We start from the raw sequence: 27,541 nt of genomic DNA, 5'->3' as shown, positions 1-27,541 counted from the left end.
TATATAAAAATTTTTTTTTTCCTCAGTTTAGGCCGATACATATTCTTCTAGATATATTTGGTAAAATATATTGATTGATGGTTTGCGCAAAAGTTATACGTAAATTGGGTTTTATGGAATTTTTATTAATTTTTTTTTTTTTACTAGTAATGGCGGCGATCAGAAATTTTTATGATGACTGCGACATTATTGTGGACACATCGGACAATTTTGACACATTTTTGGGACCACTGGCATTAATACAGTGATCAATGCTATAAAATTGCATTGGTTACTGTAAAAATGTCACTGGCAGTGAAGGTGTTAACCACTAGGGGGCGGGGAGGGGTTAAGTGTGTCCTAGGGGAGTGTTTCCAACTGTCTGGGGGATGGGCTGTGTGTGACATGACACTGATCGCTGCTCCCAATGACAGGGAGCAGATGATCAGAGTCATGTCATTAGGCAGAATGGGGAGATGCTGTTTACATCAGAATCTCCCCGTTCTTCAGCTCTGTGACACGATCGCGGGTATCCCTGCAGTGATTGTACTTTTGTACCATTGAGCTGCTTTTATGGACCCGTTTTCAATAAATAAAGTGTTGCTCAGAAAAACAAAGGAGTGCAGTAATCCAGATTTTTTACTTGTTTTATGAAATACTGTACATGGGTGAACATTCATGCCCTGACCTCCTGCTGTGGCACTACTTTTGTCTGTTGCTAAACAAAAATTTGCTTAGCTGATGATGCGTGAGTTTTGCAACCAAAACCCACTCCACTAAAGCAGTCGATAGATGATTCAGTTTTTTCAGTATGATTCCTCACATTCCAGCTATCGTATTTTGACAGTAGGGATCAGTGGCGGCCCATCCATAGAGGGCGCACAGGCGCCGTCTCTCCTATCCATGCATCCTGCCCCCTGATCTACAATTCAGTAGCACCATACTATGAACCATACCATATCATGGTGTTTTTTTTTTTTGAAGCATCTGATTAGAGCTGATTAGAGGCTCTAATAGGCTTCAAAAAAGGGTAGCCTCGGAGTGCAGAGCATTAAGCTCTGAAGCCCCCCAGTTGTGTGATCATAGCAAATTAATTTTCGCTATTATCACACTAAAGTTCCTCCCTGCCAATCAGGAGGCAGGTCCTGTTTCCCAATTGGCCAAAGCATCAGGCGATCCTATTGTATGCCTAGCACTTTGGTGGAAGAGGAGACGCACGGCGAAGGAAGCTGGAGGAGTGGACACCGGAGCCGCTACGGCCGCTGAGCGCACTCCAGGAGAGGACACCACTGCCCCAACACACAAGTGGGCAAGTGCTGGACCGCCCGTGCAGGAGGTGCTGTTTCTTTGCCATGCCATGCCAATGGCAGGTATTTGTTTGCCACCCCCAAAAGAAGATTCTGACAGCAAGGGAGACTTGCTGTCAGAATACACTGATCAGTGCTGTAACTGGTGGCATAGATCGAGCAACCTTATTTGATAGGCTAGCTGTACAGAAGTTGATCGGAAGATAAACTTCTGCACAACCACTGTTCCCATACATGGCTCAAAATGTGGCCTTCTCTGCTAAACTAAAATTGCAATCCATGTATGGCCAGCTTTAGGGAACATGCTACCCTATTGATTGAAAAATCTTTAAAATGAACTATTAGGCCTTCTCAAGCAGTTAATCGTAGATTTTCCTTGTCTTTTATCTCAGGATATTTTGTTGCAGGAATATTACATGTTTGCTCTTGTTTCTTCTGTTTATGTCAGGATCTTGTAAAGCTTCTGCACCGAGCTCTTGAATCTGCTCACCAGGAAAAGAGAGCCTGCAATGATTACCTGAATGCTGCAGACGAAAAGGATAGACTTGAAATGATACGTCACAAGATTAGGCAAATCGAGGACCTAAAACAACGAGTTGAGGCTCTTGAACAGGAGAAGAAAGATCTGGAACAGTGTGCTAGCTTCAAGGATTTCCACATTGACGAACTAAAAGAGCATATTCAACTGTTAATGGAGAAAAATAACGCAAAGCAGCAAGTTATCTTGAAACAAAATGAACAACTTCTCAGCCACAATGATCCAGATGTCGCAAACAGCATCTTAAATGATACCTTACAGCAGCATTACCAGAAGATTGAAAGCCTAATGGTGAGATATATTTGAAATGCATCTTTAATGAAACGCAAAGTGGTGATAAAACAACTTAAAGTGCATGTAAACTCTAACAATATATTTTTATTATTTGCTCCATTATGCTTTGTTAAATATATTGAAAGTGTTTTATTATATTTGTTCACCAAGTGCAATAAAAAAATAACTATTAATTTAGCCAAAAAACTTGAGGGCTGATAACTTCCTGTGCGCTTTTCCTGTGCAGACAACATTGTTCCAAACTGTCTCTGTTGACTACAAAGCACTTCCTTTATGTCATGGAGAAGGGGAGATGTTACATAGTCCTAACACACTTTCTTGTTAGGGTGGCAACCCTTCTTCTCTTGGATACAGTGTGGTTGTCACTCACCTAGGATGCAAAGTGTGTTTCTGGCTGGATCACTAGGTGAAAAGAAAAAAAAAAGGAAAACAATTCACAAATAAAATTAAGGAAAAGTAAGCTACAATACATTAAAATTTTGTTCTTGGATTTAGATATGCTTAAAATGTAGGACAATGCAACCAAATTAGTGTCACAGGACTCACCTGATGGTATTAAATCTGCTACCTTGTGTTCCAAGTTATCACAAAATGGTAAAGTGTTGTGTATTCACATAAGAAAAAAACAAACAAAGCCGTTTGAATGTACTGTGGGCAGATGTGACAAAGACATGTAGCTTTTTAGTATCGAAAGCAGATCCTGGTTGCACAACATGATATACAAATGTATGGATAGACTGTAACCATTTAATTTCTTGTTTTCCTTCTGAAGGATGACATAAATGCCTACAAAACACAGAACCAGTTTTTAAACTCTGAAATCCACCAAGTAACAGACCTATGGAGAAACACAGCTGAGAAAGAATCCGCTCTTCTAATGAAGGTAACAGCCTTGTTTTTTGTGGCCTGGGGATTTCTTCCTAGGGTCAGCTCTGATTAAAATGCATATAGTATTTCATGTTTGTATAAGTGTAATTAGCTTGAAATATGGTGGCTTGTTCTATCTTTCCACATCAACAATGATGAGATCTCCAACAGGCCCCTACACTTTCAATCATTTTTTTCTGGCTATTGCAATATCAAAATATGGTGTCGTCCACCCATAATAACATAATGAAAATAATTTTAATAAATAGTTAATAATAAAAAGTTTACATTCACAAAATGTAATATTGCAAGTATTTTTTTTGCATTTGTTCTTTTTTATGGTTCAATCGTTTTTATTGATTAAATAAACAATATTACAAAGACATTCAAAATTTCTGGATGACTTAAAAGAAACATCCAACAGGATGGATTAAGGCATAAATTGGATATCCAACATGTTAGGTAAGTTGTAATTTGTATTCAGAAATGTAAAATAAAAAGAACATACTATCAAAGGAAAAAAGGAACATTGGACTGTCCCAGTAAAGCAGAGGCATTTATTCTTTTTTAGGAAGGGGTTCTGGGAATTTCTTGGAAGATTACATCCTTTGTTGTGTAGATAACCTGATAGGCTTACAGTATGACCATTCTGAAACATTCACACCAAGTTATAAAGCAGTGGGTGGGTTTTATTTCCCACTAGCAAAATATATTGTATGGTTTCTTGTGGGGTTAACACCTGTATAGATAGTACAGTAATCAATATATTCATTTTTATTTTTCATGGATTTATTTTATTCCACATTTACATGCAGGACATGCTGTCCAATAAATTGTCAGTTACAGAGGTTGGAAAAAACATATAACATTAGTGGAGCTGCTGCAGTCAGCTTTTATTTGTATGGTATAAACCTTTCTTGTTTCACAAAGAGAAATAAAACTGTTGCTGCAGTTGCATAACCACTTGACCACTGGTCGCTTAAATCCCCTTTCTAACCAGATCAATTTTCAGCTTTTTGGTGCTCTCACACTTTAAATGACAATTACTCAGTCATGCAACACTGTACCCAAATGAAATTTTTGTCCTTTTTTTCACACAAATAGAGCTTTATTTGGTGGTATTTAATCACCGCTGGGTTTTTTATTTTTTGCGCTATTAATCAAAAAAGACTGAAAATTTGGTAAAAAAAAATATTTGCGAGTATTGGCAGAGTATTGCAGTGTTGCAGAGTATTGCACAGTGTTTCAGAGTATGGGCAGAGAATTGCACAGTGTTGTAGAGTATTGGCAGAGTTTTGCACAGTATGGGCAGAGGATTGTCGCTGAGCAGTGATGTGGGCACTTCACATCCAGCCCACAGCGCTGCTGCCATCTCTCCCCCTCTCCCCTCTCACAGTACCGATCGGTACAGAGAGGGGAGGGAGGAACTGGCGTCATGAAGTGACGCCGTTTTTTTTACAAGTGATCGCTCTGTCATTTGACGGAGCGATCACGTGGTAAACAGCTACCAGTGGCCATTTACCGTAATCCGTGTTGCGCTAGGTCCTCTGGACCCGGCGGGCACAGATGTTTCTGGGTGCGTGCCCCAGGGGGTGCGCGGGAGCAAGATTCTGGGAGGACGTCCATGGACACCCTCCCAGAATAAGCCGACCTTGCCGTAGCCGTCTTTCGGCTATGGCCCGGTCGGCATGTGATTAAAACGTTTTAGCAGGGCTTAGTCAGAAGTTGTACAAAAGATTTATGTACAAAACATATACTATACTTAGGCCTGGTTCACACCTATGCAGGTTGCAGTTTGCATATTCCAGGTGCATTTTGCATTTTTCCATACACGTTTTTGATCCATTGAAGTCTATGGAACCAAAAACCAGAAAAAAGTCCCCGACCCTTTCCATAAAATGCACAGATGTGAACTACATCCATAGGAAACCATATTAAATGGACTGTAGTGTGTTTCTGCAAAACTGAAAATGCACTTAAAAATGCATAGGTGTGAACCAGGCCTAAAGGTACAAAAAAAAATAAGCTGCAAGCAGGCAGGCTATTTATCGCAGAAGAGACATGCTAAAAAAAAAAAGACTTTCTTGTCTGTTCAGTCTTCCCTAAAAAGTACAGTGAGTTGTGCATGCCCAGCTCAGAGTACATTGTCACCACAATGCCTGTGTGCTGAAATGACTGATCTCCTGATTTGCAATCAAAAAGACAAAAACCTGGCACCTGGAAGAAGCTGAGGAGAAAATGTTGATGCTGGGGAGGGAGCTGTGGATTTTAATCTGTTGGTGGGGAGTATTTGCAGCTTTAGTATGACTTTAAACACTTGTTAACCTAAAGAGTTTTTTTTATTTTTATACACAGTAAAGTCTGCATTTTTTGCTAGAAATTACCTTAAACTCTTAAACAATTATTTATTTTCTGAAACCAGAATAAAATTAGGGTAGCTCCTTTTTTATGTTGCATGATATTTTTGCAACTGTTTGTCAAGCAGACATTTGCAGGAAAAAATACACCAAATTTAATTTTAGTGCAAAGACATGCAATATAATACCCAAGGTTTTGGTAAAATTTAAAAGAGGTTACACTGAGTACATGAATACCAAATATGTCAAGCCATAAAACTGCGCACCTGTAAAATTGCAAAAACCTATTGTACCCAAAATTCCTCATGGGCTCCATATTCTCCTTGTTGTTCCCAAGTTGATGTTCATAGTGATATCTCACAAATTTTGTCTATTAGACCCCCATTGTAACCTCTGCTAGCTCTGAACCTGAACTAATACATAAACATAATACCCGCCGCTTCTGGCTTCATTAGTCATAGGGGGATCATTTGCAGCAGTTTACCGCAGAGGAAGGGGAAGCCCGGGAACCTGGACAAGCGCACATTTCTGGGGTCCTGTAAAAGTGATCAGAAAGTTCTATTAGAGCTGTCCAGAGCACTTTCCCTGAAAGCTGCGAGTGGGCTGCTAAAATTAATACCAAGCTCACAGTTGCAAAACCTTGACACCTTGAATACCAGGATGTTTATAAAAAAAATTTCATTTTTTTTCCAGTTTAAGCTAGTTAACTTGTTGGGTGAAAAATGTATTGAAACTAGTTATTTGTTGATCTATTTTATATAATTACATTGTAGGTTACATGTACATGCCACTCCCCAAGGCTTGAAGGGATCTGTTTTATGGTAAAAACTTAACCAATAAAAATCTAGAGGCCTATAGACTTCAAAAAAACTTCTAAAGCCAAATACCTGCTACTTCCTGCCATAAAATGTTGGGATTTCTGATGTAGCTATTACATAATAATTATTGCAGCAGATTATGCCAATTATAAAGAATTTTCCAGTGGTCATAATTGAGACCTTTGATCTGGAACACCTTGGATAATCTAGAAAGCTATAAAATACAGAAACAATTTGAAACACATTGCATTGAGCTGATGTTTTTTGCTAATGAAAAATGCATTATTTATGAGAAAATACATTGCCCATCTTGGTCCTGTTAGAGATGAAAGCTGAACTCCAGGCACAAAAACATTTATTTAAATATATAACTTAATTGTGCTGTCCAAACTGTTATATAAATCTTGTATAAATAACAGTCTTGTCTAATAATATTAATTCTTGGCCAGAAAGACTATCCTGTCCAAATGGAAACCTACGATCTTGCAATAGAGATCCATGGTGGATTCAGATTTACCATTATATAAACTTGCGTCCATGTTAAAGCCTTAGCTCCTGACAACCCTGGGGCTCTCGTCCTGTGCTAACTGAATACTTTGTGGTACTGATATGTTTTCCCCTCTCTCCCCCTTTTCTCCTCCCCCCTCCACCCCCAGGGCAATTTATACTGTCTGCTTTTGTATTAAGCTAGATAGAGAATTAGGCCCGACATGAAGATACTTGATTCTCTAGATGTAACATACTGTCTATTATAACATGCTTGTTTCCAGATATATCTCTTGTATACTGCACTGAACTAAACTTTGTGCCTTGCTGTTTGATTTTCTTTGTATTTATTTATTTATTTATTTTGTATGTATTTTTTTTTTTTTTTTGAGATAAATAAAAACTTTTCTGTAAAAATTAAAAATTAATCTTGTATTATAATAATAATTACCACAAAGGATATAAAGATATAAATCCATATAAAACACAGCAGGCCCCACCCACTACAGGCTTCCTGTAGAAAACTACAGAAGGGGGCGGATACAAGACCAGTCGTCCTGTGCATAGAGAGAGAGTGGCAGTGAAGGGGTCTTTATTACAGGAAGCTTATATAACAGGGGGGCATTTTTACACTAGAGTACTGTACAGATCTGGAAGAAATACACAAATCACACCAAAATTCAAGGAAGAATATACGTCTCTTGTATTTAGACAATATTTGCTTAACCTGGAGTTCAGCTTTTACCTACTATTCAAATCCAATTGTCAACCTTTTTTTTTGTCTTGCAGTGCTCATACTTGGAAGCTAGAAATTGCCAAATAGAAAGCAAATATTTAATTGTGTTGAGAAAGTTGCAGGAAGCTCTGCCATATCTGGATGCTGAGTACTGTGAAGTCATAAAAAATCTAATAGAAGATGCCTTACAATCTGACATGAAAGGGGATCATAACCAACTGAGTGTACATTTTCGTCCTCTCAGGTAGGTGACTATTTTGCATGTGACCTTGCTGGGATGGAAAAAATGTGCATGCAATGCAGAAATATACTGCATACAGTATATGTTTTTATATAATTTTGCCCTGACATTCGCTTTCATTGGCTAATCCTGCCCTATTTACATTCTATCACAGTTTGTATTATATATGAATATAATCTTCTGCCTTTTTATTTTGTAACTAACATAAAATTTGTCTATATTTTTTAGTGAATATGATGACTATGGCTTTGCTATAATACCAGAATATGAGGTGGAACACTTGAAACTTTTAGCTAAAATTCAAGCATTAGAAATTCGATCCAATAAGCTTCTCACGCATGAGGTTGTGGACAAACCTTTAAGAATAAAATGGAACAGTATCGAGGAACTCAACCATTCTATGGAGCTGAAGAACTTAGTAAGGTGTGGAATCCCTCCAGAACACCGTAAACGTGTATGGAAATGGCTCACTGCTCAACGGATTCACATCAGATCACGCCATTATGCAGATCTTCAGACAAAGTGTGAGAGTTCTCAGCATCCAGCCTCTCAGCAGATTGAACTTGATATACACCGAACTTTGACCAATAACAAGCACTTCAGTTGCCCTACATCAGAGTTTATTCAGAAGCTGAGGAGGGTGCTTCTTGCATACTCATGGCAAAACCCAACCATAGGGTACTGTCAGGGATTGAACAGGTAAGCATATACATAAAACGGCAACTACTGTGTTATGAAATGTAATTACATCTTTGCCTGAAAGCATGTCTTGCACTGTCTATTAAGTACACAGAATCAATGAACAGTACATGTTAGTTACATTTTATTAGGCAGATACTTTAAGGGTTCAGTCATAACACATGCGGTGGGACTGCGTTGGGAGGCTATTCCAGTGCAGTGCCACCAAATAAGGCAAAATGCCTGGTCTTCCTATCTGCCCGGTTCACACCGCTTGTAGTGGTGTGTGGGCTGGCAGTTGAATGAGATGTCTGTGACATTTCAATAAAGCTTGTTTAAAAAAAAAAAAAGGAACAGTGCGATGTGCTGGTGCATAATCACTGTGCTGATCTCGGGCCAGTCCCGAGATCAGCATGTGCTTATTTTGGGTTCCTGTCTCAGTTTTTAAAGTTCAACACAGCCAGGGGTACAACATTGATTTTCAGGAGTAGAACAGCTAAGGCTACTTAGGGCTGCCAATAAGGGGGTACCACCGGTCCTCCTGTAGTGGGCCTGATCTAGCTGGGAAGCCCGGGCAGCAGGGGGAATTGGATGTGAGCAGGGAGGGTGATTGGTTCGGTGGGGGGATTAATGGAAACCCTTCCCTGTATGGCTCTCTTTGCAGCAGCTAAATGCCAGCTTCTCCCTCCCGCCAGCTTTTAGCTGTTGCAGAGAGAGCCATACAGGGGATGAGTTCCAGTAATTTCCCCCCACCGTGCCGAGCACCCTACCTGTTTGTAGGGTATGTTTGGAGCCTCCTGTTATTCTATGAGGGCAAAGCAGCTGTATGAACACAGCCGAAGGTCCTTATTTGACAGGTGTGAAGGTGAATGGCCCTGAACGCATACTTTCTGTGTTTTGGAGCTGTAGACCTGCACCCAGACACCTTTTGAATTATGATCTGCGGCTGTGTTCTAACAGCCGCTGCATACTCATAGCATAACACAGGGTACGCACAGCTCCAGCCACATATAAAAAAAACACTGATTCACACTATACAAACCCCAAGAACCATGCAAACGAGCCCCAAGACCTTATTCACACACACAGAGCATTATTTATTAACTCAATACAGTTTTATCTGTTAGATTTACCGGGAATTTTGTGTTTGCCCACTATGAATGATTTTACTGTATTTTTAGAGAAAGTATCCTTTTAATATTTCTGGGGTGTCTGTCGGGTAGGCTGTACAGGGCCCCGTGATTTCTAACAGCAGCCCAGTGGTTGCTTGTATATTTTTCTGGTGATGATATTACTTTAAAAAGAAACGTTCTTTCAGTAGTGAACAACCTACATACTATATATACGTTTTCCAGCCTCCAGTTCCACCCTATTAGTGAAGACCAGAGTCCTTCAGCAAGAAATGTCAAATTAATTGTCATTTATCGGTTAATATCAGATTATGACTTGTCAACAATTATTATAAGTGCAAACTCAAGCCAAAATCTGTTCTTGAATAGAATGTTGGAACTTTAAGGCCACTGTCTGCGTCTTCATATCCAGGAATGGTTATGAGGGGAGTCTTCCCAATGAGCAAAAAGAATAATAAAAAAAGAGAGATTGTAACTCCTTTCCCACCCTACTGAAAAAAAATACTATTGTTTCTGTCATGGTCTACCTTGGACCCTGTAGAGTTCTACTTTAGGAAAAACATGCCAACATGAATTCTTTTTGTGCCTAAGGGTAAAACAAATCTTAATGCCTAAGCCCAATTTTGCAACTTTGACATGTGTTAGTAACACCGTACATATCGTCACAACTACTTTGCGCTTTCAAGAGGATTATACCTTGTTTGTTTTTTTCAGGACAAATTGGGCTTGTATTGGGTGGTAAATGGTAATAGATATCTCCCTGATTTATTTATTTTTATTTTCAAGGCAATACTGGCCCATAATATTTTTTTAAATGTAGCTGAATATTTCTTGCTACCAACATAACCTACCACCAAAGAACAACCCAAAATACATTTTAGTTGCTGTTTGTACCCTTAGTAGAGCCCAAAAACAATACTGTGCATCTTGTTTTTTTTTTATCCTTCCTTAAAACACAAGAATGCTGCGTACACACAATCGGATTATCCAGCGGACATGGTCCAGCGGACTCTGGTCTTCCCGACAATCCTGGAGGATGCTGGGACTGTGACATCATAAGGGGCAGGGTCACCATGTGAGATCACCTGATGACCACGCCCCTTGTCCCTATATAAGTCGCTGCACAATGCATCCCTGCCATTAAGGCTGAAGAGAGCGTCGTGTCAACATCGGAAGAAGGAAGAAGAAGAAGCAGAAGGCGGCGACAGCGACAGAAGACCGAGCCAACGCTAGTAAAAGAGCTGGAAGAAGAAAGCAGAGGCCCGGCAAGAAGAACCGAAGAGCAGGACAAGACTCCCGAAGTCGGAAGAAGACCCCCGGACAGCGACGAAGGAGAAAGTCGGGCTCCTCCACTAGTAAAATAGCTAGCAGAAGATAGCGGAGGAGTCCGGTGAGAAGACCCCCGAAGACGGAAGAAGAGAAGCCCCCCAGAGCTGTCTAATAAAGTATTTTAAAAAACTTTTTTTTTATATATACACTTTTTCCCTCAGGTGAACGGGTAGGGGTACAACATACCCCATACACGTTCACATAGGGTAGGGTGCCGTAATCTGAAGAACCCCTTATTAACGGGTGCTCCCAGATTCTGATAAGCCCCCCGCCCACAGACCCCGCCAACCAATGGCCAGGGTTGTCGGGAAGAGGCCCTTGTCCTCATCAACATGGGGACAAGGTGCTTTGGGGTGGGGGTGCCACAGGGCCCCCCTTCCTTAAAGCACCCCCCATGTTGAGGGCATGGGGCCTGGTACGGCTCAGGAGGGGGGGCGCTCCCTCATCCCCACCCCTTTCCTGACCGGTGGGGCTGCTTGCTCGGATAAGGGTCTGCTATGGACTTTGGGGGGACCCCCACGCTGTTTTTTCAGCGTAGGGCTTCCCCTTTAAGTCCATACCAGGTGACGGGGCTAGCGAGGTGTCAATCTCGCCAATGGAGTCGGCGACATTGACTTCCTGTGCTAGTCCCGTCTATCTGGAGCCACGTTCAAAATGAACGGACTTTTCTCTGTGTGTGGGCAAGTCCGTTCATTTCAAAAGTCCGGCAGACTCCCACCATAGTCCGGCGGATTGTCCGCTGGACCTAGTCCGCCGGATTGTCCGCTGGACCTAGTCCGCCGGATTGTCCGCTGGACCTAGTCCACCGGAAATGTCCGTTCGTGTGTGGGCAGGTCCACTCGTTCGGAAAGCCCGGCGGACCTCCGCTGCAAAGTCCGGCGGATAGTCCAATCGTGTGTACGTGGCATAACTGACACTAATACTAATTAAAAATAAATAAACCCTGTCCAAAAAATACTGACTTTGACCCAAACGCTAACCCTGGCATTGACCTAGATCAAACCTAGATCAAACCTCTAGGTATTTTTCTTTAATTTATTTTATTACATTTTTTCGACACACTTTTTTTTTCTATCGCTACAAGGACAGACAATGTATCTTTCTCATCCATTCACAGAGACAGAAAACATGGGGGCCGGCTTCACAGTGACTGATCACTGTGATAGCCAATCTGAGGCTATCACAGCGATCAAGTGACCCGGAATCGGACTTTTCGGGTCCCTGTCCTTAGACAGGGTGAGACCCCAGTTACTGTGCTGGGAGGCATGGGAGGCATGGCTTCCAGCACAAATGGAGGTATGCAAGAATGCGGCCCCATTTCAAAAAGCCCAGTGCAGTGGGGCCGCAAATTTGTGTATTGTCAGCACCAAGGGGTTAAAGGGGAACTTTTTTTTATCCCTGCTTACCTGATGCTGGGTTGTCCTAAATTCAGATACACCCCATCCAGTGGATCCAGCATTCTGTAGCTGAGATCCACTTCTCTACTGCTCAGCCCCACTCTGTGACATCATTGGGAGGTGGCTGTCCCTTCTAGGTTCAGGTAGGAGGCTCCTGATGATGCGGCGCTGGCTTGTCCCCCTATTAAAGTGGAAGTAAACCCTCCTATCATTTTCAGGCAAGGAAGCTGCCATCTTGGCCTCTAATGATTCTTCAACTGCCATAATGCTGCACATGTGATCAGTTATGAAACCAACTATTGGATGGTTTGAAAGTTTGGTTGAGAGCACAACCAATGTGAAAGTTAACATTTCCGGCATGCCGGGAATGTAAGTGTTTTTTTTAAACTGGGTTTACTCCCGCTTTAATGGAACCCTATGCCTTCTGGGATATATGACGTGCATATCCCAATAGGCACAAGTTGCACTGCACATCTTTCTTGCCTGAATGGATAATAAGGGAATGGATAATAAGGGAGACCTAAACCTGGAAACCGGAAAAAAAGAAGGTAAGCAAAAAAAGAGTGAAGTTCCACTTTAATATAACCACAGCTTTAATTTTGTTGCAGGTTAGCCGCCATAGCACTTTTGGTTTTGGAAGATGAGGAGAGTGCATTTTATTGTCTAGCTGATATTATTGAAAACATAATGCCACCAGAGTACTATAGTAATAACCTAACAGGATCACAGGTAAGATAAAAAAATATATAGCAGAAAGTACAAGAAAGAGGTTGATAGAGACCATGGGGTTAATTAACTAAAACCGCAGAGTGCAAAATCTGGTGCAGCTGTGCATGGTATTCAATCAGCTTCTAACTTCCGCTTGTTTAATTAAACTTTGACAAAAAACTGGACGCTGATTGGTTTCTATGCAGAGCTGCACCAGATTGTGCACTCTCCACTTTTAGTAAACCAACCCTCATTTGTCTTCTTTATAAGTCTGGCTTACAAAGTTTTGCTGTGCAGACATTTAACTACTTCAGCCCCGGAAGGATTTACCCCCTTCCTGACCAGAGCACTTTTTGTTATTCGGCATTGCTTTGTTTTAACTGACAATTGCGCGGTCATGTGACGTGGCTCCCAAACAAAATTGACGTCCTTTTTTCCCCACAAATAGAGCTTTCTTTTGGTGGTATTTGATCACGGTTTTTATTTTTTGCGCTATAAACAAAAAAAACGCATTATTTTTGACTTTTTGCTATAATAAATATCCCCCAAAAATATACAAAAAACGTTTTTTTCGTCAGTTTACGTATTCTTCTACATATTCATACAAAATCCCAATAAGCGTTTATTGATTGGTTTGCGTAAAAGTTATAGCGTCTACAAATAGGGGATAGTTTTATGGCATTTTTATTAATAATTTTTTTTTTTACTAGTAGTGACTGCGACATTATTGCGGACACATCGGCCAATTTTGACACATTTTTGGGACCATTGGCATTAATACAGCGATAAATGCTATAAAATTTCATTGATTACTGTAAATATGTTGCTGGCAGTGAAGGGGTTAGCCACTAGGGGGTGGGGAGGGGTTAAGTGTGTCATAGGGGAGTGTTTGTAACTGTCTGGGGGATGGGCTGTGTGTGACATGACACTGATCGCTGCTCCCAATGACAGGGAGCAGACGATCAGTGTCCTGTCATTAGGCAGAATGGGGAGATGCTGTTTACATCGGCATCTCCCCATTCTTTAGCTCCGTGACACGATCGCGGTTATCCCCGTGGCGATCGAATCCACGGGCACGCTCACGGAGCTCACGGCGCAGATGGCGGGCAATTCAAAGTAACGTACGGGTACGTTACTTTGGCCAGCCGTGCCATTCTGCCAATGTATATTTGCTGACAGCGGTCGGGAAGTGGTTAAATTAATATTGTACTTTTATTTATTAGTAGCTGCGAGAAGTTTTGTGAGCCATCAATGCAGTATTAAACACAAAAACAGAAATGTATGGTATTGCAGCTTACCAGTTCTTAGATGTGGGCATTCGATTCGTTTTCTTTTTTCAGGCTTTTTTTTTCACCTGGTGATCCGGCCAGTAAGTCAATTGTTTTACAACTTCTATTAACAGACCAGGCTTCCCAAGCAAAGCAGCAGTAAGGTTACTTTCTACTTTCAAAGCAGCAGTAAGGTTACTTTTTTAAAACTAGCGGCGCTTTACCATCGTTTGAGTACCCCAAAGATGCTGCTTGCAGGACTTTTCAGAACATCCCACAAGCGAGTCGCCCCAGTGGCACTGAAAATGAATGACGTAATAGCAAAAGTAACATTTTTCAGGACTGTGTGAATGAAGCCTTAGTCATGCATTGGATTCATTCACACAGCTGTAAAAATGTTACTGATGTTATTACACATGGGTTTACTGGAGAAAAGTTGTTGCATAATGACCAGTAAACTACTTGCATATAAATGCGTAAAGACACATATACTTACATAATGATAATTTTTTTTTCTCCTTTGTTAAGGCTTCATTCACACGGTTGTAAAAAAAAAATTCTGTTATTACACATGCGTTTTCTGTTATTACACATGAGTTTGTGTGCATAACTTTGTTTTTATGATTTATTCTTCCCCATTTAGACTTGAAGAGTAACATCATTTTTTTTTTTTTTTTAAATGTCAGGGCTGGGCTTTCAGCCCTCCCTTCTCTGTGCTCAGGTTGCTCAGCTCAGCTATCACTGTGCAGGTTTTCATTTTGACTGACCATAATAATCTCACATTCTTGGTTAAACGCTTATCTCCCAGAAGAGCGTGGTGGGCTCTTTTTCTGTCAAGCTTCAATTACATAGTCTCATTCTTACCCGGTGCTAAGAATGTAAGGGCTGACGCATTGTCCCTACAGTTTTCCTGCACTTCCAAGATGGAGTCGGTGCCTGTTCCTGTAATACCTCCCAATCGCATTCTGGCTACTGTACGCACCAGTCTCACCTCACCTTTGGGTAACAGAATGCTTGCCGCTCTAATCCTGTCTCCTCTCGAGAAACCTTGTGACTGCTGCTTTGTCCGTAAGAGTCTATGCACTGTTTTGCTCCAGACCTACCATTCTCCCAAGGCGGCTGGCCACCTAGGGAAGGATCAACTCATTTGGGCTATTTCTCAACAATTCTGTTGGCCTAGTCTCCACGCTGAGTTACCCGCCTTTGCAGCCTCTTGTTCCATCTGTGCACAGAGTAAGACACCACAACACCTTCCAGTGGGCCTCCTACAACCCATAACCAAGGGAGAGAGGCCTTGAAACCAACTGTCTATGGATTTTATTGTGGAGTTAACCAACTCCCAGGGCAGCACAGTTGATTCTTATGGTGGTTGACCGGTTCTCAAAAATGTCACATTGTAAAGAAGCTGGCCACATCCAAAGAACTGGCATCCATGTTTGCTCAGGAGATCTTTCAGTTACATGGGCTACCCAAGGTTATCATCTCTGACAGGGGTAGTTTGAATTTCTAAAAAGGCTTTCCAAAACCTGGAGACAGCTTTCCTTCTCTTCTGCATATCACCCACAGTCCAATGGGGCCGCAGAACAAGCCAACTAAGCCTTGCAGCAGGTTCTACGCTGCTATATTTCTGACCACCATAACAACTGGTTAGGCCTCCTACCTTGGGTGGAGTTTGCTCACAATAGTGCCATCAATACCGCTTCCCGATTGTCTCAGTTTATGGCGAATTATGGTTCCCAACCATCCATGTTGCCTGGCTTATTTGTTCCTCAAAGAATACCCGCATTAGAGGAGCATCTCCACGATCTTCATTCCACTTTGGTGCAGGTCCAAGAGTCCTTGCAATGTGCCAGTGAGAGGTAGAGACTACATGCTTCATCAAATTATTACAATGACCCTTTAAATAACCTTTGGCTTAACAAAAACAGCATTATTTCGAAATGGTACTCTAATAACTCTTTGATTTCAGCAATATGTGTAGTGAGAATTTGACTGGAGTTCAATGTAAAATTCGATTAGAATTTCAGTCTAAATTTCCAAAATTCAGACAAATTTCGTTACATTATTCGGAGCATTTGTTAATATTCGTTTATATTGTAAGTCGGGTATTCGGAACAAATGCACCGCACATGTCCAGCTTATATATATGCGTTTATACGTGCAAGTGCATAAAGTGCACGTTCTTAAAGCTCATACATGCTATAGAAAATCAGGCGAACATTTTTATCCAAAGAATTTTCGTATGATTTTCGTATAGTGTGTACACAACTTTGGACAGCCGATTCCAAATTTTCGTACGAAAAATCTCGAAGAGACAAATGTGTTTTGTTTAACGTGTACCGTTTTTCGTACGATTTTTGTGCAAGAAAAATCAAAAAAGAAAGACTGCGCATGATCAGAAAAAATGAACAAAAAAAAAACCTTTCTCGCATAAGAATTTTCATATGAATATTCATTCATCTGTTCCGATTTGCTGTAAAACAGAGTAAAATCAGACGAACGTTCATCTGATTTTCTTATTGCGTGTACTCCACTTTAGATTTTTGGATTCTGTATTATAGATCTGAATGCAGAGCATGTTTACACACCTGTGTGAATGGCTCCATTGAAAACAAGGTAACTGTGTCCAGATCCATAATTAACCACTTCAGCCCAAGAAGATTTGGCTGCTCAATGATTTTTTGCAATATAACCAAGAAAAGAGCGACAATTTTGAAAAAAACACAATATTTTATACTTTTTGCTATAATAAATATCCCCAATTTTTTTTTAAAAAGCTAATTTTTTTCCTTAGTTTAAGCCAATTGTATGTATTCTTCTACATATTTTTGGTAAAACATCTGAAGATTCCTAAGCATTCACACACATTTTCTTGCACCTGCAACTTTATTCATATACTCTCTATATCTCATCTCTGTCACGGTACTACTTACAGCGAACCCTCAGGTGAGCAGGTGACACGGGATCCCCCAGGGCGTGGAATCTAAGGCCGCGTACACACGGGCGGACTGTCCGCCCAACTAGGTTCGTCAAACAGTTTGACAAACAGTCCGTTCAAAATTAGCATGAACGGACTTGACCACACACGACAAACGAACAGTCCGCTGAAAACTTGCGCGATGACGTGAACGGCACGTACGACGGGACGAGAAATTCGGCGTCCGATACACTGCAATGCAACCTTCGCCGTGTAAATTCTTTCTGAGCATGCGCGAGACTTAGTTGGCCGAACAAGCCTACACACGAGCGGACTGTCCGCTCAAACCAAGTTTCAGCGGACAGTCTTACGGAAATTCCGAAAAACTTTGTTCGTCAGACTGTCCGCTGAAACTGTCCGCTGAAGCCCACACACGAGTGGACTGTCCGCTGAAACACTGTTCAGCGGACAAAGTTGGACGAACAGTCCGCCCGTGTGTACGCGGCCTAAGAGTCAGCCGGTGTTCCGCCAGTGACCCTCTCACAAAGGTTTGGACTTAGCTGCGTGCTGACCCCAGGTCACGACCCCCGTGTTCACTCTGCTCACTAGGGAAGTACCCGAAGACACTGTAGACAAGGATGGATGGATGAAGCAAGGAAAGCCAGGTAGTGAACAAAGGTCAGGACAGGCTGCAGACAACGTAATCAGAACAAGCCGGGTCGGTACACAGAAGATCAGATCACGAGAAGACAGGTAAACAGGTTACACAGGGGAGCTAGGAACAAACGTTGCTCAAGCAACCAGTAGCAGGTTTGAAAGGGGTTTAAATAGAGAAGCACATGAGGGCTGGACAGGAAGTAGCAGGAAGGAATCATATATTAGGCAACAGGTGAAGGGCATTGACACCCATAGCTGGAGAGTGCACAGAGCTGAACACTAGACAGTGGACAACAGATGCCAGCCGACCCACTGCAGTAAAGGTGAGACACAGATCAGCTCCGCTGCTGATCTGTGACAATCTCCACAACAGAAGCCTTAGATCAGGGTAGGCAACCTTTTGAGCACAGTGTGTCGAAAAATGTTTTCAAAGATTTTGAGCATGCCGATTTTATAACAAAAAATGTTAACTTCACAATCTCAGTCACAAAAATTATTTTTTTATAAGGCAAATGCTGTAAACTACTTGAGTAATGGTGACAAATTAATATCCACACCTCAGATCAGCCCCAATTCATGCACCTCCACACTTCAGATCAGCCCCAATTTCTGTACCTCCACACCTCAGATCAGCCCCTATTCCTGTACCTCCACACTTCAGATCAGCCCCAATTCCTGCACCTCCACACTTCAGATCAGCCCCAATTCCTGCACCTCCACACTTCAGATCAGCTCAATTCCTGCACCTCCACACCTCAGATCAGCCCCAATTTCTGCACCTCCACACCTCAGATCAGCCCCAATTTCTGCACCTCCACACTTCAGATCAGCCCCAATTTCTGCACCTCCACACTTCAGATCAGCCCCAATTTCTGCACCTCCACACTTCAGATCAGCCCCAATTCCTGCACCTCCACACTTCAGATCAGCCCCAATTCCTGCACCTCCACACTTCAGATCAGCCCCAATTCCTGCACCTCCACACTTCAGATCAGCCCCAATTCCTCCACCTCCACACTTCAGATCAGCCCCAATTCCTGCACCTCCACACTTCAGATCAGCCCCAATTCCTGCACCTCCACACTTCAGATCAGCCCCAATTCCTGCACCTCCACACTTCAGATCAGCCCCAATTCCTGCACCTCCACACTTCAGATCAGCCCCAATTCCTGCACCTCCACACTTCAGATCAGCCCCAATTCCTGCACCTCCACACTTCAGATCAGCCCCAATTCCTGCACCTCCACACTTCAGATCAGCCCCAATTCCTGCACCTCCACACTTCAGATCAGCCCCAATTCCTGCACCTCCACACTTCAGATCAGCCCAATTCCTGCACCTCCACACTTCAGATCAGCCCCAATTCCTGCACCTCCTCAGCCCTAACTTCTGCACCTCCAGTGCTCAGATCAGCCCAAATTCCTGCATCTCCAGTGCTCAGATCAGCCCCAATTCATACACCTCCACACTTCAGATCAGCCCCAATTCCTGCACCTCCAGTGCTCACATCAGCCCCAATTCCTGCACCTCCAGTGCTCACATCAGCCCCAATTCCTGCACCTCCAGTGCTCAGTTCAGCCCCAATTCCTGCACCTTCACACCTCAGATCACTGTACCCCCCTGCTCATCTGTCCCATCACTGTAACCCCCCTGTATATCTGCCCCACCACTGTAACCCCCTGTGTATATGGCCCACCACTGTAACCCCCCTGTGCATCTGCCCCACCACTGTACTACCCTGCTCACCTGCCCTACCATTGTAACCCCCTGTATATCTGCCCCACCACTGTAACCCCTTACACATCTGTCCCACCACCATAACCCTCTTCACATCTGCCCCACCACTGTACTACCCTGCACATTTGCCCCACCACTGTAATCCCCTGTACATCTGCCACAACACTGTAGCTCTCTGCACATCTGCCCCACCACTGTACTATCCTGCACATCTGCCCCACCACTGTACTCCCCTGCTTATCTTTGCCACCACTGTAACTCCCTGCTTGACCACTGTACCGCCATGCTCTTGTGTCCAACCACTGTACCCCTTTTCTCTTCTCACTTTACCTTCTACCACATCTGCTCCACCACTGTACCCCCATGCTCTTCTGTCTCCCAGAAACTCAACAGTAAATCCATAAACTGTCATCTGATTATGGTTTTCTCAATCACAGTGAAATCTCTTTTTTCTGAAATTGGTAGTGGCAACTTAAGCGAGGCATTTTCCTCCGGATGGTGGAAGGCTAGTGGGACTGTGATTGGCTTTAGCAGTGGCCAATCACAGTTCTCCTCCTCCTTATCCTCCTAGCAACAGGGGCCACCCCCTAGCAGAACTGCACTTAATTTCTTCCCCGTCACAAGAGCCGCCAATCGCAGCTACAGCAAAGTTAGAAAAACAATGTTCCCCATCTTTTTACAATGTGTGAGGGCACAGTGTTCCCTCCCCCCCCAAAAGTGGCTTCAGGTGCCGCTTGTGGCACCCATGTCGGGGGTTGCCTACCCCTGCCCTAGATCATATGAAAAGAAAAACATGATTACATAAATTACACACAGTATATGTGCCAATGCCTCCTAAAGTATTGCCCCCTTTTTGTAAGGCTAGTTCATTTCAATTACATTTTTATTGTTTCAAAAGGTTACATCACTGCTTCATACATCTCAATTAATAGAGCTGGAATTATTTCCAAAAGAATTAGAATGTGAGTGTAGAAATATTACTTAAATATTACTTGAAAAGATCAAAAAGGTATTGAAATGTAATTTTCCACTTGTTGTTTTGGCAATTAAGTATACAGTTGCACAGTACATCTATTTGTAAATTTAAAAAGGCATATAACTCTGATATTTGCATTATAGGATTACCCTTTATTTTTGTGTTTTTAGCAGTGGTATTAATAAAAGTAAAATATGAGTCTACATAAGGAAGTTTGCAACAGCATTGCAAAACGTTGCATTACAACATCAACACCAGTTACTCAATGCCTATTAATAGACGTATTATACAGTGCAATATGAGGCTCAATAAGGAAGTTTACAACAAGTTGAGTTATTTGCTAATCCTCTTTATTCATCAAACAAAACGCTGTAAAGGAAAGGTGTATATAACCTACTTACCTATTTGTAGCAAGGGCCCAGGTCTCCAGAAGCCTAATGGAGACCTCCAAAGTCAGGGAGAGGAGAACTGACATCCTCCTATGTAGAGTGGGTTATGAGGCATGGTGGGTGTAATGCAAGGTAGATTCATGGGCGCCAGACATTTCTTGAATACAAAGAGATTTATTGTCTCTTAAACAGAACTCTTGGAGAAAGGGTTTAGGGCCAGGACACCCTTTAGTAGTTGCAGTGTTAATTGGCAGACTCTGAGACTTTTATAGGTAGACAGTCATGCAAGGGAAAGGCACCCAGCCGCACACCACATCTGCAGGTGTAGACACAGAGTTATTTACTAAAGGAAAATCCACTCTGCACTGCAAGTGCATTAGGAAGTAAAGTTTCTGTATATCCGAGGGGGGCATGCAAGAAAAATAAAAAACAGCATTTTAGCTTGCACATGATTGGATGATAAAATCAGCAGAGCTTCCACTCATTTCAGATCTACCCCTTACATTTAGATCGACTGCACTTCCAAGTGCACTTGCAGTGCAAAGTGGATTTGCCTTTTGTAAATAACCCCCACTGTCTGCTATGGCAACACTCTTGAACAGTTTCTAACAAAGGTTTACAATGAACTCTTTCACTTCCTTTGCAATATCCTATTGTAGATCTTCACTCAACTGAGCTCTCAGTCTCTCTCACTAGACTTGCTGATCCACTGCCACTGGATCTCCTGAGCTCTTCCAACCTTCTCTCTCAGTAGTGTCACCCCTGCTTCCCTGCTGGGTCCCTAGCTTGACATCCAAGATACTTCTCAAGCGTCGCCCCACTGGCACGCTGGGTTCCTGGCTTGGCACACAAGGCTGCTCTGCAAGCACCACCTCCACTGGCTGGGTCCCTGGCCCTAATTTATAAACATAAATGAGGTGGATGGAGGAATACCCCCGCGGGGAAATTGTGTTCTGACTACACTGGCTGTTGTAAGAATAGGCTGATCAGTAGTTGCGGGCTGATTGGCTGATCAAGAAAAACATTTCAACATGACCCTCCTACAGAACTCGATCAAACAATCACCTTTTGTCAAGCTGGGATTACCACACACTGATTCTTACTAAACCAGACAAATTTTGATCAGTGTTTGGACAGCTTAAACACTATTAGGGCTCATTTACATTTGGTTTGGCTTCAACACACATTAACGGCTAGTTTACACTTGCTTCAAAACAAGGCTTTGGACATGCTTTGTAAAAGCCCTCTGAACGCTAGTCAAAGCATCTTGTCACTAAATAAAATTGTTAACTTACAGTCCTGTTTACACCTTGCTTTTGCTTTTCTTTGGCTTCGCTTTATACCCCATTGTCGCTTTAGTTGTGCTTCAAAGCATCTTCAAAGCCTCCATAGAAGTCTATGGCATAGCTCGCTTCAAGCCCCACCGAAGCCTCATCAAAGCCCCATCGAAGCTCCCAGCAAAAGCAAGGTGTAAACAGGACTGTAAGCTAACCATTTTATTTAGTGACAGGAGCTTTTTACTGGCGTTCAGAGAGCTTTAACAAAGCGTGTCCAAAGCCTTGTTTTGAAGCAAGTCTAAACTAGCCCTAATGCTGCCTACACACGATCGGAATTCTCGTCGGAAAAAGCTCTGATGGTTTTCCCAACAGAATTTCGTATGACGGGGCTAGAAAAAGGAAGTTCAATAGCCAGTAGCCAATAGCTTCTGTCTCGTAGTTGAATCTGAGCATGCGTGATTTTTGGCATGTCAGAATTGCATACACACGATCGGAATTTCCAATAGAAAGTTTTTCCGTCTGGAAATTTGAGAACATGCTATAAATGTTTGGCTTGTGGAAATTCGGACAGCTAAATTCCGATGGAGCATACGCATGGTCGCATTTTCCGATGAAAAGCTCTCAGCGGTCTTTTTCTGGCCTGAATTCCGATTGTGTGTATGCGGCATTACTGTCTATTGTCACCCTAAGCTACGAATATATTTGAAGACACTGCAGACAAGAGTTTGCTTAGTGCAGCAACAATTTCAAATCAAAATGACCAGTTTGTTATATCACTCAGATAAGTGTTGACATGGAACTCTGTTATGTCCATAGGTTGATCAAAGAGTATTCAAGGACTGCTTTTTGGAAAAACTGCCTCGTTTGAATGCACATTTTCAGCAATACAAGATCGACCTCTCTCTTATCACTTACAACTGGTTTCTGGTAGTGTTTGTTGATAGCCTGGTTAGTGATATACTTCTGAGAGTGTGGGATGCCTTCCTGTATGAAGGAACAAAGGTAGGAATTCTTCAGAGACCTAACCAAAATGAATACAATACTGATTCCTACTGTATTAAATTGTATTGTAATTGTACTGTGTGCCCTTATGTTTTAAAGCACTGTGTAAACTGTTGGCGCTTTATAAATCCTGAATAATAATAATACAAAGTGGTGTAGAAGTGCATGGCCAGCTTGCCATTTGTATAATACGTGAAAAATCATTTCTGTGGAGTAATTTCAGAAGGTACAGTTTCTCACAAAAGTGAGTACACCCCTCACATTTTTATAAATATTTTATTATATCTTTTCATGTGACAATACTGAAGAAATGACACTTTGCTACAATGTAAAGTAGTGAGTGTACAGCTTGTATAACAGTGTAAATTTGCTGTCCCCTCAAAATAACTCAACACACAGCCATTAATGTCTAAACTGCTATCAGAAAAGGTCCGACAGTCTTCCCAACGGACGTTCCGACAGACTTGCCCACACACGAACGGACTAAGTCCATTTGTTTTGAACATGATGACGTAAGATGGGACTAAAAAAGGAAGTTCAATAGCCAGTAGCCAATAGTTTCCCTTGCGTCTTATTTGGTCCGTCAGACCAGCATTCAGATGAACGGTTTTCACAATAGGAATTGAGTCCGTTGGACAGATTTGAAACATGTTCTATTTCTAGGTCCATCGGATTTTTATAATGAAAAACGATCGGATTATCCCACACATGATTGGAATGTCCGACGGACTGATTCCGCCGGACCTAGTCTCCCGGAAAGTCCAGTCGTGTGTACACGGCATAAGTCTCTTCTAAAGATGATATACAAGAAAGCCAGCAAACAGTTTGCTGAAGACAAGCAGACTAAGGATATGGATTACTGGAACCATGTCCTGTGGTCTAATAAGACCAAGATAAACTTACTTGGTTCAGATGGTGTCAAGCATGTGTGGCAGCAACCAGGTGAGGAATAGGAAGACAAGTGTGTCTTGCCTACAGTCAAGCATGGTGGTGGGTGTGTCAGGGTCTGGGGCTGCATGAGTGCTGCTGGCACTGGGGTGCTACAGTTCATGGAGGGGACCATGAACTCCAACACATACTGTGATATACTGAAGTTGAGCATGATCCCTTCGGATACTGGGCCACAGGGTGGCATTCCAACATAATGACCCCAAACACACCTCCAAGGCGACCACTGCCTTGCTAAAGAAGATGAGCGTAAGATGATGGACTGGCCAAGCATGTCTCCAGACCTAAACCCTATTGAGCATCTGTGGGGCATTCTCAAATGGAAGGTAGAGGAGCGCAAGGTCTCTAACATACACCAGCTCCGTGATGTCATCATGGAGGAGTGGAAGGAGGACTCCAGTGGCAACCTGTGAAGCTCTGATGAACTCCATGCCCAAGAGGGTAAAGGGAGTGCTGGAAAATAATGGTGGCCACACAAAATATTGACAGTTTGGGCCTAATTTGGACATTTTCACTTAGGAGTGTACTCACTTTTGTTGCCAGCGGTTTAGACAATAATGGCTGTGTGTTGAGTTATTTTGAGGGGACAGCAAATTTACACTGTTATACAAGCTGTACACTCACTACTTTACATTGTAGCAAAGTGTAATTTCTTCAGTGTTGTCACATGAAAAGATACAATAAAATATTTACAAAAATGTGAGGGGTGTACTCATTTTTGTGAGATACTGTATAGTGCTGTAGTATAGTGCTTCTGAGATAATTTGTTGTATTCATAAAGAACTTTTGGAATGATATTCCACTGAATGTTTTCATGAGAAAGATTAACTTTAAAACACTTAAAGTGACCATAAACCCGTATCAGTAAGAACTAATAAATAATGTATAATAATGTAATAAATGTTGTACTGTATGCTGATCACTCTCACTCAGCAACTTTAAGATTTGTCCTCTGTATTCTCCTGTTCTCTGTCCCTCCCTTCTGTCTCGGTCCTCGCTGCAGCTGAAGATTCTGAAGAACAGCCGTTGCCACAGCTAGTGAGCATGATCGGTTTTCAGTGTGTTTCTATGTTGAGCATTTTCTCCCTGAGCAGCCCATGTGACCATAGAGTCACATATGTGGGTGTATATATAGATATAAAATACAGCTCCCCCCTTCTCTCCTCCACACCATCTACACAGGTCTACACTATAGGGACGGGATATTAGATTTTGATTGATGGAGGCATTACTTCCCTGTAATTCTAAGTACATAAACACAATAGACAAAGGCTAGAGGGGCATGGAGCAGGCTGCGACGGTCAGAACTTCCCCCTAGATATCATTACAGTGTTTGTTAAAGTGATTCTAAAGGTTTGTTTTTTCTTAAAATGGCAAACATCCTATACTTACCTGCTCTGTTTAGTGGTTTTGCACAGAGCATTCTCGAACCCTGCCTTTCTGCACTTCTGCCTCCTCCCCCTAAACCAGTGTCTCCAATAGCAAGTCCATGAGACACATAGAGCTTCGGCTCAGCACCACCCTCCACCCTTTTCTCATTGGCTCACTGGCTGACAAACCAGCCTTTACAGCCAATAGCCAGCTAATAGAGACTCCTGCTGGTGTTTCTCTGAAGAACAGAAAGAGCTGGGGAAAGTCGGTGTCTGCTGTATAATGGCCATGAGAAAAGGTACTTAGATTTGTTTTTTTGTTTTTTTAATAAATACAATTTCATTATCCATATATGTAAGTAGAAGAAATAATATATATTAGATTGTGTTTAGTATCACTTTAGAGAGTTTGAACTTTTGCAGTCAAACTTAAACAAATGCCACAATATTCAAATTAATTGTAGATGCCTGTAGATTGTCAGCTCCTGGCCACTTCCACTCATGCCCACTGCTTTCTGGAATGACAGCACATACTTGGAGGGGGTAAGGCCCCTTTCACACTGGGGCGGTTTTCAGGCGCCACAGCGCTAAAAATAATGCCTGTGTAGCGCCTGAAAAAAACAGCCCCTTTCACTCCAGTGTGAAAGCCCGAGGGGCTTTCACACTGGAGCAGTGCGCTAGCAGGACTGTGAAAAAAGTCCTGCTAGCCGCATCTTTGGAGCGGTGAAAGAAGCGGCGTATTCACTGCTCCTAAACCGCTCCTACCCATTGAAATCAGTGGGACAGCGCGGCTATACCGCAGCAGCTGTGCTTTACGGGCGGTTCTAACCCTTTTTCGGCCACTAGCAGGGGTTAAAACCACCCCGCTATCGGCCGCAGACCGCCGCTAAAAAAGACGGTAAAGCGCCCCTAAAAATAGCCCCAGTGTGAAAGGGGCCTTAAGGAAGTTTTTTGTTTACTATATGAGGCTTGTGCATTACATAGTAACTTGATTGGGACTTGTTTAGACTGCCATAAAGGATGATTTAGTTGTATTTTAAATGACATTATTTGAGGTAGGGTCCTATGAAAATGTTAAGCATTACACATGTTGCATCTTATGATTGACAATTATCAGCTGTTATTTTTTATTTATTTCTAACACTTTGACAGGTCATTTTCCGTTATGCACTTGCAATATTTAAATATAATGAGGAAGAGATCTTAAAGCTGAATGATGAAACAGAAATCTACCAATACCTTTCATTTTTCACCAAGACCATCTGTGATGGCAGGTAAATCAGAATCATTACTAATTATTGTGTTATTAAATACGGTATAGCAAAAAAGTATTTTAAGGAGTACATAAGGTATGAAAGTACTGCACCGACAAGGTGCTGATAAGGACTTGTCAGAGGCAGTCCAAACGATTAAACAATAAGCCTGGTGAGGAGGTGCTCATATAGGATTATTATTTGCATCATGACTACACTGATCTTTTTTAGATTTATGAGTATGCAGCCAACACAGTATACAGGATAGTTTAAGGCAAACATTTTAGATAGTTCAGACAAAATGTACTGCACCAGTATTAAAGCTGAACTCCAGGGGAAAACATGATTTACCCTTGCACTTGGACCCCCTTCCCACTGCAAGAGCTAACTGCACTTTTTATCTAGGGGATGATTAATAAGGTGATATACTTACCTTATTCCTTGTTACCCAGGCTTACTCCCTCTTTGTGTGACTGCTCCCCTAAAAACCACAGGTTGCAGCTCTCTGACGTCATCCCGTACAATGCAGCAACAGAAGTCCTGCATTATACAGAAGAATGTTGAGGGCCTGCCCACATTTCAGAACATCTTACAGTGGAAGAAAGCACAAGAAGCCAAAAAATAAAGTAGGTATGTGGGGGGGAAACCCACTACAAGGGTAAAACATTTCTTACCCAAAATTCAGCTTTATTTGGTTTCTACAAATATAAACAACCGTAACCATAACTCTCCATAACTCACCATAACTCGTTTAATCAATAAATACTTTAAAACTGCTTAAATAAGGGTCCTGGAAATTTCTGGAACATTCTTGGGGATCAGGTGACCTTAAATTACCTTTACTAGAGGACCCCCCAGAACTTCCAGGACATTTTTTGACCT

The 27,541-nt window shown here is 42.2% G+C and overlaps 1 protein-coding gene across 5 annotated transcripts in view; it reads left to right on the top strand.

Annotated features, from left to right (window-relative positions):
• The window catches only part of TBC1D2 (TBC1 domain family member 2), a 101,466-nt gene that overhangs the window by 60,849 nt on the left and 13,076 nt on the right, over positions 1-27,541 (top strand). For 4 of the 5 annotated variants that reach the window (XM_077476253.1, XM_077476254.1, XM_077476252.1 and 1 more), the window contains exons 7-13: positions 1,735-2,115; positions 2,891-3,001; positions 7,436-7,626; positions 7,852-8,322; positions 12,766-12,886; positions 22,903-23,088; positions 26,559-26,680. In XM_077476253.1, the coding sequence (XP_077332379.1) occupies positions 1,735-2,115; positions 2,891-3,001; positions 7,436-7,626; positions 7,852-8,322; positions 12,766-12,886; positions 22,903-23,088; positions 26,559-26,680 (1,583 nt within the window). Of the gene's footprint in view, positions 1-1,734; positions 2,116-2,890; positions 3,002-7,435; positions 7,627-7,851; positions 8,323-12,765; positions 12,887-22,902; positions 23,089-23,187; positions 23,324-26,558; positions 26,681-27,541 lie in introns of those variants that run through there. The other variant, XM_077476256.1, reaches the window with a different exon arrangement.

This window comes from Lithobates pipiens, unplaced genomic scaffold (assembly GCF_037356315.1).
Source record: "Lithobates pipiens isolate NorthernLeopardFrog02 unplaced genomic scaffold, aLitPip1_a1.2 Scaffold_13, whole genome shotgun sequence".
Classification (NCBI taxonomy): Eukaryota; Metazoa; Chordata; class Amphibia; order Anura; family Ranidae; genus Lithobates; species Lithobates pipiens.
The sequence above is the reverse complement of the archived record's forward strand: the minus strand, read 5'-3'. Positions and strand labels throughout refer to the sequence as shown.